The 20,191-nt window shown below is 35.6% G+C and overlaps 1 protein-coding gene and 1 pseudogene across 1 annotated transcript; both read left to right on the forward strand.

Moving 5' to 3' along the window:
• LOC128162129 (uncharacterized) overlaps positions 1 to 20,191 on the forward strand; it is an 82,583-nt pseudogene that overhangs the window by 40,802 nt on the left and 21,590 nt on the right.
• LOC128162128 (uncharacterized protein K02A2.6-like) lies at positions 15,112 to 15,993 on the forward strand. The gene has a single exon (XM_052825325.1). It carries the CDS (start codon positions 15,112 to 15,114, stop codon positions 15,991 to 15,993), a length of 882 nt encoding a protein of 293 aa, XP_052681285.1.

A 20,191-nucleotide genomic window follows, 5' to 3' on the forward strand; every position in this document is an offset into this window, starting at 1 on the left:
TCCTTGGTTTAAAAAAAAAAGTAATGTTCGAAGTAAAATTAACTTGTACCAAAAATAATTGTTTAGTCGTACTTGAAATAAGTAAGGTTTTTGTTAAGTCGTACTTAAACTCATTCGGATTTTGTTAAGTCGTACCAGGAATAATTCGATTTTTTTCATCTTTTTATTTTGGTTACTCCTGTTATTGGTTTAAGAGCTCTGCTTCTTACATGAACTTCCAGCTTTACTTCCGACATTAACGGAAGACCCACTCGTTGCTTTGCAACGAGCTTTGCTCTAGTTCTTTTTATTTTTTTTTCTGACTCCTTTTCGGCTTTATAACTCAAAAAGTTTACAACCGATTTTGATGAAATTTTCAGAGGTTGTGTGCAACTATAATACCTCAAAGTTTGTGAAGTTTCTTTGACAACGTCACTTCCGTTTTTACGTTACGTCATTTTAAAATTTTCAAAAAGTCATTTTGTCCGCGGCGTTTCTCAAAAACGCTTTAAGATAGAGGCTTGAAATTTTCAATGGTTATGATTTAATCGATTTACCTCTGTAATAAGGCTGGAAATGAAAATCTGTCACTTCCGGTCGAAACCGGAAGGGAATCAAATTTTTCGAAAAAGTGAATTTTCTGATCCAATCAAAAACGAATATGTGTTTTATAGAGCTTATTTAGCTGAATCTAACACTTAAACACGGACGATGCATTACAGAGATATACGAGTTCAAAAAATGATTTTTCCGGTAAAATTGATTCCGCGTTTTTGGTTAAGAAAGTAGTATCAAGTTCTTGGTTAAATTAACTTGTACCTAAAAATTAATTGTTAAGTCGTACTTGAACACATTCGGATATTTTTGTTAAGTCGTTCTTCTAATCGGAAAGGTTTTTGTTAAGTCGTACGTAAAATCATTCGGATTTTGTTAAGTCGTACCAGGAATAATTCGATTTTTTCATCTTTTTATTTAAGGTACTCTTGTTATTGGTTTAAGAGCTCTGCTTCTTACAGGAACTTCCAGCTTTAATTTTGACATTAACGGAAGACCCACTCGTTGCTTTGCAACGAGCTTTGCTCTAGTTCTTCTTATTCTTATTCTTCTTCATCCAAATTTGTCCAGGCCGTAACTCAAATACCCTTCGACATTAAGACTTCAAACTTGGAACATAGGTAGATGGTATTGAGAAGGAGTGCACGCCACCAAAAGTTTTGACCTTGACCTATTTTGTTCTTCAAGGTCAAGCTTTTTCATAAAAAATATTGTTCGGACCATAACACAAGACTCCTTTAACTTACAAACTTTTTACTTGTATCATAGATAGAAGGTATATAACCTAGTTGAACCTTACCAACATTTTTGACCTTGACCTAGAATTATTATTTCAAGGTCATATTAGAAAAAACTTCATTGTTCAACTTCTGAATATACTTTAACAGAAGGACTTCAAACTTTAAACTAAAAACAATAATAATACACTAAGGTTTACTTTTGAATAATATTTGACCTTGACCTTGTTTTACTCAAGGTCAAATTAAGAAAAAAATAATAAAATTTTGTCTGGGTCATAACTTTAATACCCTTTGACATAAAGACTTGGAACATAGGTGGATGGTATTAAGAAGGAGTGCACACTGTCAAAAGTTTTGACCTTGACTTATTTTGCTCTTCAAGGTCAAGCTTTTTATAAAAAGTATTGTCCGGACCATAACACAAGACTCCTTTAACATACAGACTTTTAACTTGTATCATAGATAGATGGTATATAACCTAGTTGAACCTTACCAAAAAATTTGACCTTGACCTAAAAATTTTATTTCAAGGTCAAATTAGAAAAAACTTCATTGTTCAACTCCTGAATATACTTTGACAGAAGGACTTCAAACTTTAAACAAAGAACAATAATAATACACTTAAGTGTACTATTGATTTATATATGACCTTGACCATGTTTTACTCAAGGTCAAATTAATTTTGTCCGGGTAACATATAGCTGACATCATTCTTTTTCAATTGTTAAATTTGCCCCATATAACAATCCTTGGGGAGAAGGGGAGACGTGTTTTTTTGTAAAAAAAACAAACAATACCCACTAGTTTATTTTGGACCTGCTCGTCAGTGAGGAAGAATTAATGGAGTTAGATAGGGATATCCGTCCCCTCTGGCAGGAAGGAGGAATGGGATATCAAGCCGACGGATGTGACGTCTTCCTGGAATGCATGACGAAATGTCGGAAACACTAGTCGGGGATCCACACTTAAGTTTGTCTTTGGATACCAGTGCACCCTGTGTCTGTTTGCGACCATGAGAAGAAATCAGATCATAAGACATATAGGTCGGGTACATCCAAACCAGCCGACCGAGGGCCCTGAGCCGAGGACCTTCTTAAACAGGAAATATAGGAATCCAGGGAATTTCCCTTTGCCAATTTGTGAAATCTCGGACAGTAGAAGGCAGTTCAGGGATCAAGAGGCCAAGCGGCGGAGGTCACTTGTTGCGGGGATCGAGACCACTTTGGTAAAAGAGGATACCAACTCCCAAGACCAAGTGGTGTTCGCATATGACACGGAGACCGTAATCGTGACAAAGAAACTCTGGGGCACGGAGCAAGGAGAAAGTTGTGAGATTGAGGAACAATTAAATTAGATTTAGTTATCTACAGAGGAAATGAAATATATGGTCATTATAGTTTTGTTTTATGTTTTGATAATGATTGTTAATCACTGGCCGTATATTGATATCATTGTTGAATTTTATATTTTGGTTGTAGCGAAAGAAAAATGTTTGTTTTATTTTTCTTTTAGTTTCTGCTAAGATTATGTAACGTTGACCTTAAAATAATTGATGATATTCTTAAGCAGGGGGAATGTAGCAGGAATGGGTTAAATTAACGTTCCATATATTCCCTATTTGCCCCTACTGTTGTTTATATTAATATTTGGAAGTTTCTAGTTTAAATACTTACTTCCGTTGATACTATAAATAGGTTTTTGACATACAGATCGATTATAATCCTTCACACATTTTCGATCATCATAGGAAATATACAGTTTTTTATTATACTTTTCTATTGGTTAATATACCGGAAGTAACCTTTTCGGGCGGTGCTAAATACAGTCGAAAGTCATACCCCTATAGTCTATTCACTAGATTTAACATTATATTTTTCTATTGTCGTGGTTTGCTATATAAAGCCCCGAAATTCGTAGTTTCTTGGGGACTCGTTAAGCATTAATTTGCTGTAAGTTTCTCACTTCTCCAACATGGTTTATATTTCTAAGTTAGTACTCCTGTTGGTTGTGATTTCCACGTCACCATTTCTGCCAACTTTAAGTTTTGCGTTTGTTATCTTAACTGGAGTGGATTGTTGGGAACTTCTCATGTATTCGCCATGTTTTTCAGGAGAGAATGACACGAGCCTCTTAACTTCTGTTTTCGAAGACTGAAATTTTGCAGTGAAATATCTCGTTTTGCCATTCCCCGATGTTTTGATCGGTGAAACATCTGTCATAAACCAGTTAAACTCCCCGATTCTTCGTGAGTTCGTTTCTCTGCCATCTTTCTATTTTCTCCGCAACATTTGGCGGGAAGATGTGCGGAATGATAAGCAGTTGTGCGGTACACACTTACGCATTCAAAAATAACTTGTATTTTTTTGCATTTAATTTGCAACGACAGATATTTAATTCTATGAATTTTGTTAAACATTAGAAATTATTCATAAGCATATGGGAATGAAATACAAACGGGACTATTTTCTTTGTGTTTAAAAATAGAGCTGACGTTGCTTTTCACCTTGTTGGATTGGCCAATCATTGAATGTCTCAAAAATGGATATTTATTCTACTATCTCGAGCCCGATTCAAATTATGATTTTTTTTAAACAATTGCCAACAAACAATTACATGCTTTAAACGCCAATTCTTTTGATTCTGTGCATAAATTTTAAAAACCCAAACAGGATGTTAAGATAAGTTTATAGATTAGTAAAAGAGTTTTGCTGTATATTTATATACATGCTTTTCACTTTATTGGATTGGCCAATCATTGAATGTCTCAAAAATGGATATTAATTCTACTATCTCGAGCCCGATTCAAATTATGATTTTTTTAAAACAATTGCAAACAAACAATTACATGCTTTAAACGCCAATTTTTTTGATTCTTTGCATAAATTTTATAAACCCAAACAGGATGTTAAGATAAGTTTAGAGATTAGTAAAAGAGTTTTAGCTGTATATTTAGGGACTGTAGAAGATAAACTCATGATCCATGCATAATTAAGGTCTTCCTGTTTCCAACGGAAGACCTTCTTTTTTCGTTCTATTTCTTTTTCTTCGCTTTTTTTCTTTTTTTCCACAAATTTTTTGCACGTGGTTTCTCAAAAAGGACTAAACCGATTTTCATTAAACTTTTAGATTTGATAGAAGCTGATCTAAACTTTATACGTATTATTTTATTTCGATGACGTCATTTCCGTTTTTGCGATATTGATTTAATTGTTTACTGTGATAGGAAGAAGTGCCTATTAGTAGTATAGGCGTCTGTTTAACCCCACAAAACAATGGGCTATTGTTTAAAAAAGAACAATAGAAGAACAATGGGGGAGTATCGATTGGGGACAGGTGGGGACTACCTGTCCCCTAAGATTTTAACCCTCCAACAATACCTGTCCCCCATCAGATTTTTAACCCCCCAACAACACCTGTCCCCTAAGATTTTAACCCCCCAACACAATGGGTATTGTAGGGGGGGGGGGTGGTCACCCGACCCGATATATGTAGACCCCCAAAACACAACGGGGTATTGTATGAAAATGACAAAAGCAAGTATTTGTCATTGACCTTAAAAAAGAGGAAAGGGAAAGGAGACCTGAGTGTAGTAAAACTGAACGTGTACTTTTAAAACAGGGTTAGAGTAAGGACACGATCATATGAATGAAAATGGAGTAGATTGATTACCCGAGCGTAGAAAAAAAATTGATATGGAGTGAAAGGTGTCCTTTTAAATATACAGAGAGGAAACTATGAATGGAGATAGGCTAGATTTGAATATCAGTGTTGTTTGAGTAATGATACGATCTATAATGAACCATAAGCAAGGGTGAAAGGACAGTGAACACGGAGATTGGGTAGGTTTAAATCTCGCTGTCGCTTGAGTAAAGATACCTGAACGTAAATGTCTGAGTAAAGATGCCTGAACGTGAATATTTTTCTATCTATCTTTTTCTTTCATTCTCTATCATGTTTTAACCTAAGGGACACTGTTGCGTGAGAAAACTCCACCGTCTGTCAGTTTGAAGCAATCTCGACCAATTGTAATATTGTAAAAAATACTGCTAGCTACAAGGAATGTAACTTCGACAATTTCATTTCCTGACCAGCAGCTCGATGGATACTAACTGCCAACTAATTAACGGCCGCGCTGTGTGCCCGCCAGGTACATAACGGTTGCATTACATGTGTTCGAAATGATAATACGGTTATATCTTTTTTTATGAAGTATTCATTTGATGTTTTATATTCAGTGCATTTTGTCACTCCGAGAATGAGGGATCAGGAATCCGATGAATGTAAGTCATTGTTTGTTGAGTTGGTTTTGTATTGACATTGTTATTTATTCGTGTTCTTGTTATTTATTCGTTTTATTTGTTTTTTTTTTTGGTGTTTTTTTTTGTTTTTTCTTGTTATTTTCATTGCAAACGCCAAAGGATAGTACTTTGGTATTTTTGCGCATGTATATTGTTTCTAGTTGTTCGTTTACTTCAGATAAAATCCCTCATCGTTCAACCTCGACGAGCATAACGATTGACAGTGAACGGACACGCGTGTTAATCCAACCCCTGGTTACTACCCTGTTACACACTCGGGCATTCACCTCTAGCAAAACCACAAACATCAATCTATTCCCAGTCTCGTGAACATCGTTCCATTGTCCTTTCTACTTAGGTCAGCACACACACTATTACACCCTTAAGACTACATAGTCTAGTATACACACTACCCCCCCCCCCCCCTAACTACTCAGGCTAGTACACATACTACCCTCGCCCTCACCTGTAATTCACTTTTCCAAATCCCCCCCCACCCCTCTTCACTTCTACTACCTACTTCCCCTCCCCACCCCCTCTCCCACTACTCAGATTAACAGCCAGACCTTCAGGAACACCAATCATTCAGTAATCAAAGTAATTATGTTTATCTTTTTTAAAACTTATATTTATCTGATTAAAAATTGGTTTTGCATGGTTTTATTCTTTCAATTAATTCTATCATGTTTTAATTATATATGTTCAAGAAATTTTCCTTTTTCACATGATGTATTAATACCTGACACTGAAAGTTTTGTGTATGTAAGAAATAAGTCAATTAATGATTAAAAAAGTGTATTGATATTCTTATAAAATTAAAAAACATTACTGGATAGGTTTCAACAAGAAAATAGATTAGTTTTCATTGGGTTTTTTTTATTTCAGCTCTAGAGATCAGTATAGCATCATTGGTGCTGGCCCTCCTCCTCCTGCTCGGGTGGGCAGCAAAGAGGTTTATCAGACGCTGCACCCGAGTGAGGAGGAGGGGATTGGAAACCATTCCAAAAGAACGTGTATGTACTTACTTGTTTTATATTAATATTTTTGAAAATCTTAAATCATTCATTCTGAGTCATATTAAATTCAGTTTGCATGTAAAGTTCCCCAGTAAAAATTTTTGTAGCATAGATACATACTTATGTCTTTTGTTTTATACATAGTTTGAAATGGAAACCCGTCAAGGGATCAGCCCACCGCCCCAAAGACCGACTGCACCACCCCCGCCACCACAAGCTAGGTCTCTACCAGAGCCACCCCCGCGGGCGCCTCCAGCCAGGTCTCTGGCACAGCCACCACCGCGGGCGCCTGCGTGGGGGGGGGGGAGATATAATCTCCGCTCAGCAAAGAGGTAATTTAATGTTTAATGTTCTCTCTCTCTCTCTCTCTAATACCAATGTATTTTTTTTACATGAAAATATGAACAAGCTCTTAACATTTCTCTTTCAAAATATGACTAACTGTATTTTTAATTTTCATTTTTTTTTTCAAAACCAATTTTACATATATATATCTTTTTTTTCTTTTCAGACCTAGGACAGAGTAGATGGTGTTAAACGGTGCATCCGCAATGTCTTCAAGAAGAAGAATTCTTAGAAAATACACCAGCAATGTCTTCAAGAAGAAGAAGATTGTTTTTTTTAAATAATTAAATTTGTTTTACATGATTTCAGTATTTTCTTTTCTTTTTTTTTTAAATGAACAGGAAGGAATGGCATGCGCGGATCCAAGAAAAAAAATCGAAAGGGGGGGGGGGTCTGACAGTTATTTGAATTTACCAGGGGATTCGAGGTGTATTTTTGGAACTTTTATAATTTAATTTCTTTAAAAAATGGAATTTTGCAGGGTATCTCTGACTCGCCCCCTCCTCTTTTTCTAGATCCGTGCATGAATGTTGTGCAGTGATCCGTCTGCAAGTCGTAAAATTACAGAGGTTTAGCCCTCCTAGTAAAGTTTACCAATCTTCTCGTAATGGAATCATTGATATTTGATAAAGGGAAAAACACTTTTTAAAAAGATCACATTGACAATTTATTAACATTAAATCGTACATCAGTTATTTTTTTCTTCGTCCAAGCAGTCTTGTGATCTGAAATATAAATTGTTGTAAAAAGTTGTTACGAATACTACAAAACAATAATGAAATGAGAGACAATAAATAAAATTTAAGTGAATGAACTTACACAGGGATTTCGTCGGACTCTGAGAGGTCTCTATCGTTGCAATGAAATAAAAAACAAAGGAAAAGTTTTATATTAGAAACAAGAGCGAGTATTAAAAAAAATATGGATTTTTTAATAGATCATTTAGGAATTGCTAGAACTTCCGAACTGAGAAAAAAAAATCTTAGTAAAAAACCCCATTTTTTCCCTTAGTTGAATTCTTTTAGAATATGAAAATTGATAGTATATCCGAAACAAAGAAGATTAAAACCTACGACGAATTGATGATGATGGTGGAGTCTGCACTGTAAAACAGTATATTAATATTTATATGTTTTATGAAATAATTGAAATTAGTTTTTTATTTTATTTAATATTTAAATTAAAAAGACTTGTGAGCGATAAAAAAAATTTAAAATAGAATCTAACCCTGTGGGCGACAGTTCCCACTGAAGGGAACCGTCCTCTCCCCAGTTAAGTCTTCTTGGTTTACTGAGAAAAGAGAGACAACTTATAAATAGTGAAAATATTAGATATATTTACTACAAGATCAGATTATTCCTTTCCCCTTCTGAAATTATTGTATTAATTAATATTACACTTACCAATTCCTTTTTGGGGCCCTGGGTGTGGTATTGGGTCTTTAAAAAAAAATTATTTAGTGATTTTGAAGAAAGTTTATTTTAATTATCAATATTTTTCATATAACTGATATAAAGAATGTATGAACTTTAGGATTACCGACCCACTATCACTGCCGTTAATTGGTGTCATTCTAAATGAAACAAAAATATGATGATTTCAATTAAATTAAACCAAAACCTAGTCATGATCGAACTGCAAAATTTAAGAAACTGTGAAATAACGATATGAAAAGATAATGAAACCTACAATGCTGGGGTGGATGAACCTCCTCCAATCCCCCCTCGTCTACTGTGTCTTAAAAAAGGTCAGCAGAAATTAAAATAAATGAACAAAATTTTTTAGAAGTACGGGAACACTTGTAAAAAATAAAAACAATCGATAGTTTGTTAGCGAAAAATTTCTATTATTATCTAAAAAAATTACTTACGGGCATTGACACTCGTCCACCAGGTGAAGAACTCGCTCTAGGAGCTCTACCAGCTCAATTTTTTTTTATTGCAAATGCAGGAGCTAAAACATTTTAATTAAAATTATCTTGAATCTACAGTAAACAGGAATAATATTATAGTCATAAGTAAAACGAATAAAAAAATTACTGACATTGCCATTGGGATAACAATTCCGATCAGGAAATAAGGTGAAGTTTTCCAAATCTTTCATTTTTTATATCCGTTTTTTTTTTTAAAGACTGAATTATGCTGTAAAATTGATTGGTAAAAAAGTATAATGAACGAAACGAACATGAATGCTGGGGGAGGGGGTATACGGTAAACAACAAAGAGAGGGATTCGGAGGATCCACCCTTCACAAAAAATTAATATAGTCGTTTTATTGATTTTTTTTGTTAATTTTGGTTGACGACACCAAAAGGTACCCCCCCCCCCCCCCCACCCACGCGTTTTTATCTCTAAATCATAAAAGAAGTTTGTAATAGAATTATGTCTAACTTATAAAATATTGAAGAGGTATTTATTTAACGAAACAATAGTAGATTGTCTAATGGTGTATGGAACCTCTGAGTTTCTCTCTCTCTCTCTCTGTGTCTCAACTGCTAGTCAAACTGTCGGGTTGTGTTTTTTAAGCAAAAGTCAGAGTGTCATTGATGTAGGGGTTAATAAGCTTTCTTTTTCCCTAACAATATTTAGGTCATCAAGGTACAGAAACCAATGGGGTATTGTTATCTAATTGAGTGATAGGAGCATGCGAGTTAATGTCATATATTGAGTTTATAATATAGACATTGTGGAAAGTCAAATATCAAAGTCGAATGACATCGGTATAAAATTTGGTGACAGACTAGTCTAGCTCTACCTTTGGTTTCAATAGATCTCTACCACGTGTAATTGCCATTAATGATGATTTTCACAATCACTGTTTTATTTCTTAGGACGAGTCTGTCTCAAGACACTCCCCCGTGTGTATGTAATAACGTAATGGGCATAGAGACCTCTCCTTACGTACGTGCATGTCCAGTAAATGCACAGGTCGTCCAGATAGAGTGTCAAACCAATCAACGTGATTTAGAGTCAGATTTTACGGTCAAACAATTTATAATTCATGGTGAATGTGATGACATAAACAACTTCAAGAGATTCTGCACCGATCGAGTTGAGGAAATAATAATGCAAAGAAACGGGAAAACCTTTGATTGTTCAGGTATTTATTTTACAAATAAATAATGGCTAAATTAGGTCAATTATCTTGTTTTATGTTAACAATTTGTTTCGACATAAAAAAAAAAACATTATAAATAATAATAACACTTTCTATTTATTTTTTTTTTTTTGGGGGGGGGGTGTTAACAATCAACCTAATTACACAATGATCACATACTTTCTTTGGTTACGTATACACGGCTCTGGGTTATTCGATCTGAATATCACCTGCTTGACACGCAATACTGATAATGTCTTTTGTACTTTTCGTGCAAGATTTTATCAGAATCCAGCACGCTACGAAATATACTAAATGGGCAGGTGGTTTGCAGAGCTACTGATGTTTTTTTGGTGAATATCATTATACCGTCGTAATAATTTTTTTTATTTTAATTACAAATGATTTGACTTTATTTAAAATTACACAATACGTATCACATTCTAAGTCAACCTTTCTTTTGTTAGAGATTTCAACTATGACTCCATTATTTTCTACCTTGTCGCTATCTGTTACTCCGGACAAACGTGAGGAATCATTTCTTTGTTCTTTTGTTATCATTATTTATTATCGTTTTTATAATGAAGTGCATGAAGTTTTAACTCTCTCTCTCTCATATTCGTCTGTATGTCAAAATATTATTAAATAGCCTCTTTAATGTACTTCATTGTATCCAGGCCTTTTCGGTTTAATTTACATTGAATATTTGACAATTTATTTTTTCAATAAGAGAAAGAGAGGAGGGGAAGGGGGGGGGCATGTTTCCCCTATGTTTGACGTAATAATATGATTGAATTTGAAAACTTACTTTGTATATATGAAAATGACATCCCTTCTGTAATATAGAGTGTAGTGAAGTGAATGTTAAATTCTTGATTTACTTTAGATTTCTCAACGAATAAAGAATCCGGACGTCTCAAACAATTTTCAGAGACAGACGACATTAATCCATAGACTTACTGTAGTAAAACCTCTGAGTCGAATTCAGGTCTTTAGTTTGTCCAGGTTCAAACACTTTTCTCATTCGATTTGCCAGAGTAACTGCATAGGAGAGTTGATTAAAATCAACTTCCAAAAATGTAAAATCAGATCTTATTAGACTTTGTAAAGAGAACTCTGAGTGTAGACGGAAATTATTATCCGAGGGATATGGTCACAAGCCAACAGCTATTATTCCAATACACGCTGCTGTGATATATGCGAGAAACTCTGCCAATGTGGAAATGAAGATTGCCTCAAAATTCACCCTGTTTTTAATATTCCTAGAGTGGATTACACTTCTGTGGAGGCGATAAAACGGGAATTGAATGGAACGGAAAGATCATTATTAAAGGACAAACTCGACTTATTTTTTTTAAATCTAAAACAGTGTCAGTTGTGTTAACAAATATTTACATGGACTTGCAGATGATGTTATTTAAGATACTGTAAAGAATGGAGACATTTTGTTTACACCTGATGATGTAATGAAAAACTTTCCAATTTGGTCATAAGGAATAGCAATCAAAATTTGTTCAGTTAGATGTGAAGTTTCTGTGAACTTTGAAATGTACGATTTGCATGATGAAGATTCTGATTGATGCTTATACATTATATTAATTAATAAAAGTAATTTGGTCATAAGGAATAGCAATCAAAATTTGTTCAGTTAGATGTGAAGTTTCTGTGAACTTTGAAATGTACGATTTGCATGATGAAGATTCTGATTGATGCTTTTACATTATATTAATCAATAAAAGTAAATGTTGTTTAATGTACCAGTATGGGGTTATTATTTCCTTTATTGCATGTGTATTATTAAAAATATTATAAAGATATATAACCAAACTTGTAAAATATTATTAAATGCCACAAAATTTCGTTTTAAGTTGTTGTTTTGTTCCAACAATGCCTAAGCGCCCCTGGTGTGCTAACTAAACACACTGCTTTCTCAAACTTCTCGAAATCAACATCGCCTCAGACAACAGACAACGCGAAGAAAGTGAAAAACAAAATTCTAAAATCACTAGAGTAGAGGGGAATCTAATTAAAATTAGACCTTTCATATCGCTCTCTGTTATGTATGGTTAACGCTCGTGAAAGGATCTAACGCTTCCCAGCACAGGTCACGTTCTGGTGACCCCGTGTCATGACCTTACTTAATAAAAAATTGACCAATGAAAATTCTTGTTTCTTTATCCAGTTCGATATATCAATCCAAAATGGCGTCGTAATAGAAGTGGTGGAGTTGTTTAATAAAGTAGAATTTCAAGATAATCAGAAAGAGATACTAGACTCGATTCTTGGTAAGCGACACACGTTAGCTATCCTTTCTACTGGAAATGGGAAGTCTCTTCCCCACCAGATGTTCATTCCTGCGATGAGAGAGCAACTTGGTGAACGCAAAGAGATGCCGAAGGTGGTAGTTTGCTGTCCTTGCTGATAAGGCAAGTAAGAGCATTGTCTTTGTTTGTAAGGCATTTTATTGTATTTGCATTTTCGTCTACTTGCTTTATCTGCTCTCAAATAATAATAAAAAAGCACTTCACTTAACTCTTCCAAATGTTTTTTCAATGAATGTAATTGGTGACAATTATAATAAAATACTAAATGATACCAATCCTTTATTTTTTCAGAGAAAATAATCATTAAGAAGCATGAACGGCATGAAAACAAATGAACTTTATGGATTTAATTTTAATGTTTTGTTCGTGTAGATTGTTACCCTTTTCATATGAAAAAAGAATGGCTTTCCTTTGATAAGTACACTTTTTTACCTGAACAAGAATTCGATTTGCATGCTGTTGCTTGTTTCAATTCATTACATTATGATTTAATTTTATATCTTCCATATTTTCGTATTTTTTTGGTGCATTATATACTAATTCCTGTTGCTGAATGTTTTGTGCATGTAAGTAATTGAGTCACTCAATATTTCATAAACTGTATTGATATAATATTTAAATGCAGTCTATCATAGATTGAATTAAATCAGAATAAAGGAGATCTATTTTCAGCATTTGAACTCGATATTACGACCATAAGTTTGGTCATCCTACTATTCCTGGGGTGGGGGATGAGGTGTGTATATCGAAGATGTAGACGCCCCCTCGCCGCCAGGAGGAAAGCACGAAACCCGTCCCAAAGAGGTATTGTTTTATATTAGTATTTTAACTATCTTTAGTTCTTTACCATTTGTCGGATTGAAATCCAGCTTAGATATGAACTTAGTGAATCGTGTGTACAGAGTGAACAGAAATCAAAGTACTGAAAGTGTAGAAGGACTACTCAATGAATATGATCATTTGGTCCACGGAATCGGATGTTTACCTGGAAAGTACGACATCAAAGTTGATCACCGTGTTAAACCAGTAGTAGCACCACCCGGAAGAATACCTCACACTTTGAAAGACAAAGTACGTGAAGAACTCCAAAGAATGGAATCCATGAAAATTATCTCAAAAGTGGAAACTCCAACTCGTTGGGTTAGCCCCATAGTAGTAGTGAAGAAACCTAGCGGCAAAGTTAGAATTTGTCTGGATCCTAGAGAACTGAATAAAGCTATATTAAGAGAACATTACCCTCTAAAGACTGTCGAAGAAGTTGCTGCAAGCTTGAAACAAGCGAAACACTTCACAACAATGGATGCAGCCTCAGGATTCTACCAAATACAGCTGACCGAGGAGAGTTCTTGGCTCACAACGTTTAATACCCCCTTTGGCAGATACAAGTTTGAAAGACTTCCTTTCGGGATATCTTCAGCACCGGAAGTGTTTCAGAGGGCGATGTCTCAAGTGTTTGAAAATCAGCCATGTGAAGTCATAGTAGATGACATTTTGATATGGGCAGATAGTGAACAAGAGCACTTAGAGAAACTACGGCAAATACTGAAGAGAGCTAATGATCTTGGATTACGCTTCAATTAGGACAAGTGTAAAGTCAACAAGAAAGAAGTTGAATATGTTGGACATATTTTCAGTGCAGAAGGTGTAAAGCCCAGTGACGACAAGATCAAAACAATTTTGACAATTCCAACACCAGAAAATAGGAAGGAGTTGCAGCGATTCATGGGAATGATAAACTATTTGGGCAAGTTCATTCCAAATCTGTCAGCACGAAATCAACCACTGAGACAGTTGTTGGAAAATGAAGTAAACTGGCACTGGGACGAGGCCCAAGAGAGAGCCTTCAATGACTTAAAGGAAGCAATCACCTCAACTCCTACACTGAAATACTTTGATGTCAGTGATGACATCACATTATCCGTAGATGCATCATCTTTTGGATTAGGTGCTTGCATCATGCAAAGAGAGCAACCGGTGGCTTACGCATCTAGAGCCTTGAATACAGCTGAGAGAAATTATGCACAAATTGAAAAAGAGATGCTTGGAATTGTGTATGGACTACAGAAGTTCAATGAATATGTGTATGGAAAAACTGTTTTAGTCGAAACTGATCACAAACCACTAGAGAGCCTATTCAAGAAACCTTTATCCAGTGCACCACCTCGACTACAACGGATGATGTTAAAAGTCCAGCAACATGACATAGTAGTGAAATACAAAGCTGGCAAGGAACTTTATATTGCGGACACATTGTCTAGATCCAAAGGATTTGAACAAGTTGGTAACCTTGAGGAGCAATTTGAAGTACATGTCATTGACACTATTCCAGTAAGCCATGAAAAAGTGACACTTTTTCAGAGTGAAACTAAAAAAGACCCACTTCTCATGAAACTAAAGGATACAGTTCTACGGGGATGGCCGACAAACAAGAGAGACTTGGATAGGGAACTTACTCCCTATTGGAATTTTAGAGATGAAATCAGCATTGTAGATGGCTTATTGTTGAAAGGAGACCGCATTATTACACCAGAGAAGCTTCGACCAGAGATGTTGAAAATCCTACACAGCAGTCACCTGGGACAAGAGAAATGCATACAAAGAGCGAAGTCAACACTGTTTTGGCCAGGGATTACTACACAGCTGAAAGACTTGATAGAACAGTGTAATATCTGCAACCGATACCGAAACTCAACAGAAGGAGCCAATGATATCACATGAGATCCCAGGATATCCATGGCAGAAAGTGGCAGCAGACATTATGTTTTTCGGAAACGCAAGATATCTCATAACAGTTGATTACTTCTCAAAGTTCATTGAAGTGAATCGCTTACCAGATGGGAAAGCTGCTACAATTATTAACATACTGAAACAGCATTTCGCACGACAAGGAATCCCTGAGGAGTTCATCAGCGACAATGGACCTGAGTTTGCAAACCATGAATTCCGACAATTTGCTAAGGAATATGACTTCCAACATACAACATCATCCCCGAGATACCCACAGAGCAATGGTATGGCTGAAAGAGCTGTTCAGACAATCAAAAACATTTTCAGAAAAGCCCAGGATGACAACAAGGATCCTTATCTCGCATTCATGGAGTTAAAGAGCTCGAAAATTTCAGGAGTGAAATTTTCCCCTGCACAACTTCTACTTGGACGGAACACGAGAACTCTTATACCAACCGTGAAATCCAGCCTGCGACCAATGGGATATAACACAGAGAAAGTTCTCGAAGAGCTCCAGAACCTCAAAGACACGCAAAAGTCTTTCTATGATCGCAACTCCAAACCACTCAAACCGCTTGAAATTGGAGACACTGTACGCTTAAGAAATCCAGGACAGTCCATCAAAACACCAGGAAAAGTGGTTAGACCTGCAGAAACGCCAAGATCATATGTCGTATCGCATGGAAATTCAACATTGAGGAGAAACCGCAGAGACCTCATCAAAACAAAGGAACGAAACACAGAACAACAGGAAGACGCTAAGGAATCAACCCAAAGTGAAAATTGTTCATTTCCAAATAACCTGCCTAATGATTCTAGCGCTCATTCTGGAAAACTTGACGTGCCAAGTAGTTTTACCACATCTAGTGGTCGCGTGATCAAACCACCTCGCAGACTGGTTACTGAGTGCTAATTTCTATTGCATATTTTAATAGTTTACTAGTTGTGTTGTTTGTAGTTGATAGTTAAAAAGAAGAAAAAAGACATTATTGAGATCTGTTTATATAGCCTGTACTGTGAATTTATTTCCAAACATATTTTGAGTGCAGAATTTACTTAAAAGGGGAGATGTCACATATTGTAAATCCAAGAACAATAACTCTTTATAATTACATGTATTAGACTGAATAGAGTTGTCTTTCTTTGAATATGCTGCACCTGTTTACAAATAAACTGGTTCTCATCGCCATCTTGATTGTGATTGTGCTACAAAAAGTTGCTGAATGCCTTACCAGAATATATTCTTCTGAGTATTAAGCAATTAAAAAAATGAATGGACAGAGCAAAAATAATAGTCCGCATTTCAAAGCTAAAATTTGCCGTTGCAGAGGCTCTGGGCAAAAGGGAGCAGGTAAAAACGGGACAACCCTCAAGGTATTTGCAAATTAATTAGAATACATATACGCAAGATAGAAAATGCATTCTGAATGATGTGGCCTTAGCTATAGATACCACTGTCCCACCATGAAACTCCGCCCGAGAACTGCATGCACAGTACCTGAGAATGAACCCCCTAACTAACAGTAGCAGAACTCCTACAGAATGGTTCACATTGGGAAGACCAGCAAGATATTCAACGCTGCCTACCTGAAGCACAAACAACTGACTGCTTTACGTGCCTTGAATTTGACTTTAAAGCTGAACGACAAAAAGAAGTTTACTGGAAATAGACGCTTAACTGCCTCTACTGCAACTTCTGGTCAGAACAAAATAATCTGTAGGAAGAAATGCAGACAGACAGCCGGGGTCCAAAGACTGCTTAAACTAAACATAAGCCTATGGGTATCCTTCATGGAAAATCCTATAATGGGGACCACCCTACAAGAAATACTCCTGGCCCTCAACTGTCCAGCACTATCCTACACCGGACTGCAATGCAGTGGGAGTAATAATGGTCCCACGATGGTGGAGATGGTTGAAGAAGGTAAGATACGTTAAAGAAAGTACCTGAAGGACACTCTGGAAACTGTGGATACCCACCCCTTACACCTATACCAATTGAAAGTAACGGCCACAACAACAATCCACTATACTGGTATCGGGACAGGAATCCATTCCAGCCTGCACCACAGAGTACTTACACCATAACTAAAAATCTTGCCACTGATAAAACAATCATAGGTTCGATGCAAAAAACAACTTTGTCGTAAGCGTACTTATAAGAGCAAATGCACATATCATTCAGGAAAATGCCCAGCAACCCTTACAGTGCTGCTATCCTGAAAGTTGACAAGGATAGGATAGGATAGGATGCAGGATGCACGATACAGGATAGAAATATAAAAGTTAAGTTCTATCCTATCCTATCCTATCCTATCCTGCACCCTGTAGCCAATCAGATTCGAGTATAAATTTCAGAGTTATTTTGCGAAACGAAAATTGGCTTAACAATGTATTTTCAATGTCAATTTAATACGTTTAACAAGTTAAACCATTAAAGAATAATTATTATATCAAGAACGCGGTGAATAACATTGATGCGCGCTAAAATGTAGGCGCTACATCTTTGTCAATTCGTACGAAAGTACGGAGTTACTGCGAGAATTCGATGCAACATTTGACAATGTCAGAAATAGATTTCTGTATTTCCTTCATTTAAAGTCTGCAAAGTATCAAAGCTTGAATTCATAAACGTCCAATTCGGCATTTAAAAAGATAAACATGTTTACAAGAAACAGACATTGCTTCACGTTTCATATAATTTCTTCGATGCCCAATAACAGGGACGCATATTTCTGTCCGATATTAACCTGAACATATAAAATTAATAAATGTTAGCTAGTTATAAATGCTTAAGAATTTATACTTTCAAAATAACTCCGAGTGGTTTAACTATAAACAATATAAACTTCCTAAAGGAATTATTTATTTCCAGATCGTGTTTACATTTATCGCCTAACGAATCGCTCGAATAATGATAATATGTGATAACAAAATAATTTGATAAAAAATATGTGACTAAACAGTTCCTCAATAAGTGTATCGAAGTTATTTATCTGTTTTGTATGCATAAATATAATAAAATCAAAAGTCGAATCGCTTACCTGTTTGTTTACGTTATTGTGGCCATCCCGCGTACGATTTAATTTTACCGTAGCACAGGTATATAAGTTATCCCGCTCGAAGAATATTCGGTTTTACGATTTAATTATTCATTTTGAGTACTACATTAATTGATAAAATCATTTAATTCTCAAATTTCGTTTCATTTAACTTGCATTCCTATATATTAAAGGTATGGGATAGGATAGGATAGGATAGAGCTTATTTGCAGGATAGGATGCAGGATACAGGATATAGGATAGGATAGGATAGTTTTGTCAACTTTCACGATAGCAGCACTGTACCATGGATGCATCCATCGGCTGTGAACACTTCACCACCGAGGAAATCTGTCATGAATTACTTACAGACAGGGAACCTACCTTCATTAGCCATTTGACTACAGATGGAGACAGTGCCGCATTCCGCAAGAGAAAACAGAACTAATTCCAAAAATATCGAATGAGAGACCAACTGATACTGACTATAAAAATCATTTTGGTCCTGATATGGTTGCTGAAATCATTGATATAATAAGCCGAATTAGCAGATAACTGTTTTATGTCTCAGTGAAATCCGGACATAATGTAAGAGAGAAAGATCATCAGTTAAAGTATAAACTGTAGCGTGTAGTGATGAAAGAAAAGGTTGCCCTGGGTCTACTTATTTGTGCAGTTAAAGCATTTATATATCGGTTAGCTGCGTCACTTGTCAGTGTCGATATAACAATATCGGCAATTATATGTTGTGCGATAGTATATTCCAAATTTGAGAAGACGTTGGGTACTTGTTAATTGCAAAATTAAAGGATAGCATCAATTAGTATGAAGCATGTGACAAGGAAGGCCTTGTGTCGTTCAATTCAAGGTTGGCAAAAAAGCGAAAAGTACTGGTTAATAAAGTACAACTTATAAAGTAAAAGCACCTTATATTTCGTCTTAATCAAATTTGTTGAAATATAAACAATTGTACATCAAGTCGGCTATGACATTTTATAATTGTCTATGATTTCCTGTTATGGTTAATTCATACACCATTGATAGTTGTTTTTAGACTCCAGTCAGGTATAGGTGCATCTATACATTTATCATAGACATTATATAAAAAATTTCATTTTCTGGTTATTTGGTGCCTAAAAACATGGGCCAAAAAATTATGAAAAATAAAGTGTGACTTCAGCCACTACATTAGTATGCAACACATTGGAGAAGCCAAATAGCCCCACTCATAGTATATATCCGGCCAAAACAGGAGATCAAAACTGTCAAGAGGCAATTGTTTATGAAAACAACATGTGTGATTATTTAATTGTTAGTTGTACATGTAGCACATACAGTAATAATAACAGTTTATTTTGTGCTTTTAATTATATATCTGTAACAAGAGGCCCATGGGCCACATCGCTCACCTGAGGAACAATAGGTATGATAAAGTCAGCTTAATGGAGTCATAATACAAACTATCTGGACAATGTACAATAATACATGTAGATCCTGTATAAATAAAATCCATTTCCCCTGGATATTCTTATGTTTATAATCATTTTCTAACAGGATGATTTTATATTCATATCATATGTTGAGTATTGCAGTTCTCAAAAAGATCCTTAACGATAGTTTATATATGGTATGTAAACGTACATCAAACTCTGAACCTTCTCGGGAGGCCAAAGAATTGTCCTGGGCCCAGAGTCTTAACAATAATGAAGAATCATCTGGCTGATTAGTTTTTTTAGAAGAGTTTTAAAGATTTACGCTATATATTCCTTTGTTAAACTTTGACCCCCATTGTGGCCCAACCCTACCACTGGGGATCATGATTTTCACAACTATGAATCTACACTACCTGAGGATGCCTCACACAAGTTTCAGCTTTCCTGGCTGATTAGTTTCTGAGAAGAAGATGTTTAAAGATTTACTCTGTTTATTCATATGTAAAACATCGACCTCCCATTGTGGCCCAAACCTACCCCCAGGGTTATGATTTTCACAAATTTGTATCTACACTACCTGAGGATGCTTCCACACAAGTTTCAGCTTTCCTGGCTAATTGGTTTCTGGGAAGAAGAT

The sequence above is a fragment of the Crassostrea angulata genome, chromosome 9, assembly GCF_025612915.1.
Source record: "Crassostrea angulata isolate pt1a10 chromosome 9, ASM2561291v2, whole genome shotgun sequence".
Classification (NCBI taxonomy): Eukaryota; Metazoa; Mollusca; class Bivalvia; order Ostreida; family Ostreidae; genus Magallana; species Magallana angulata.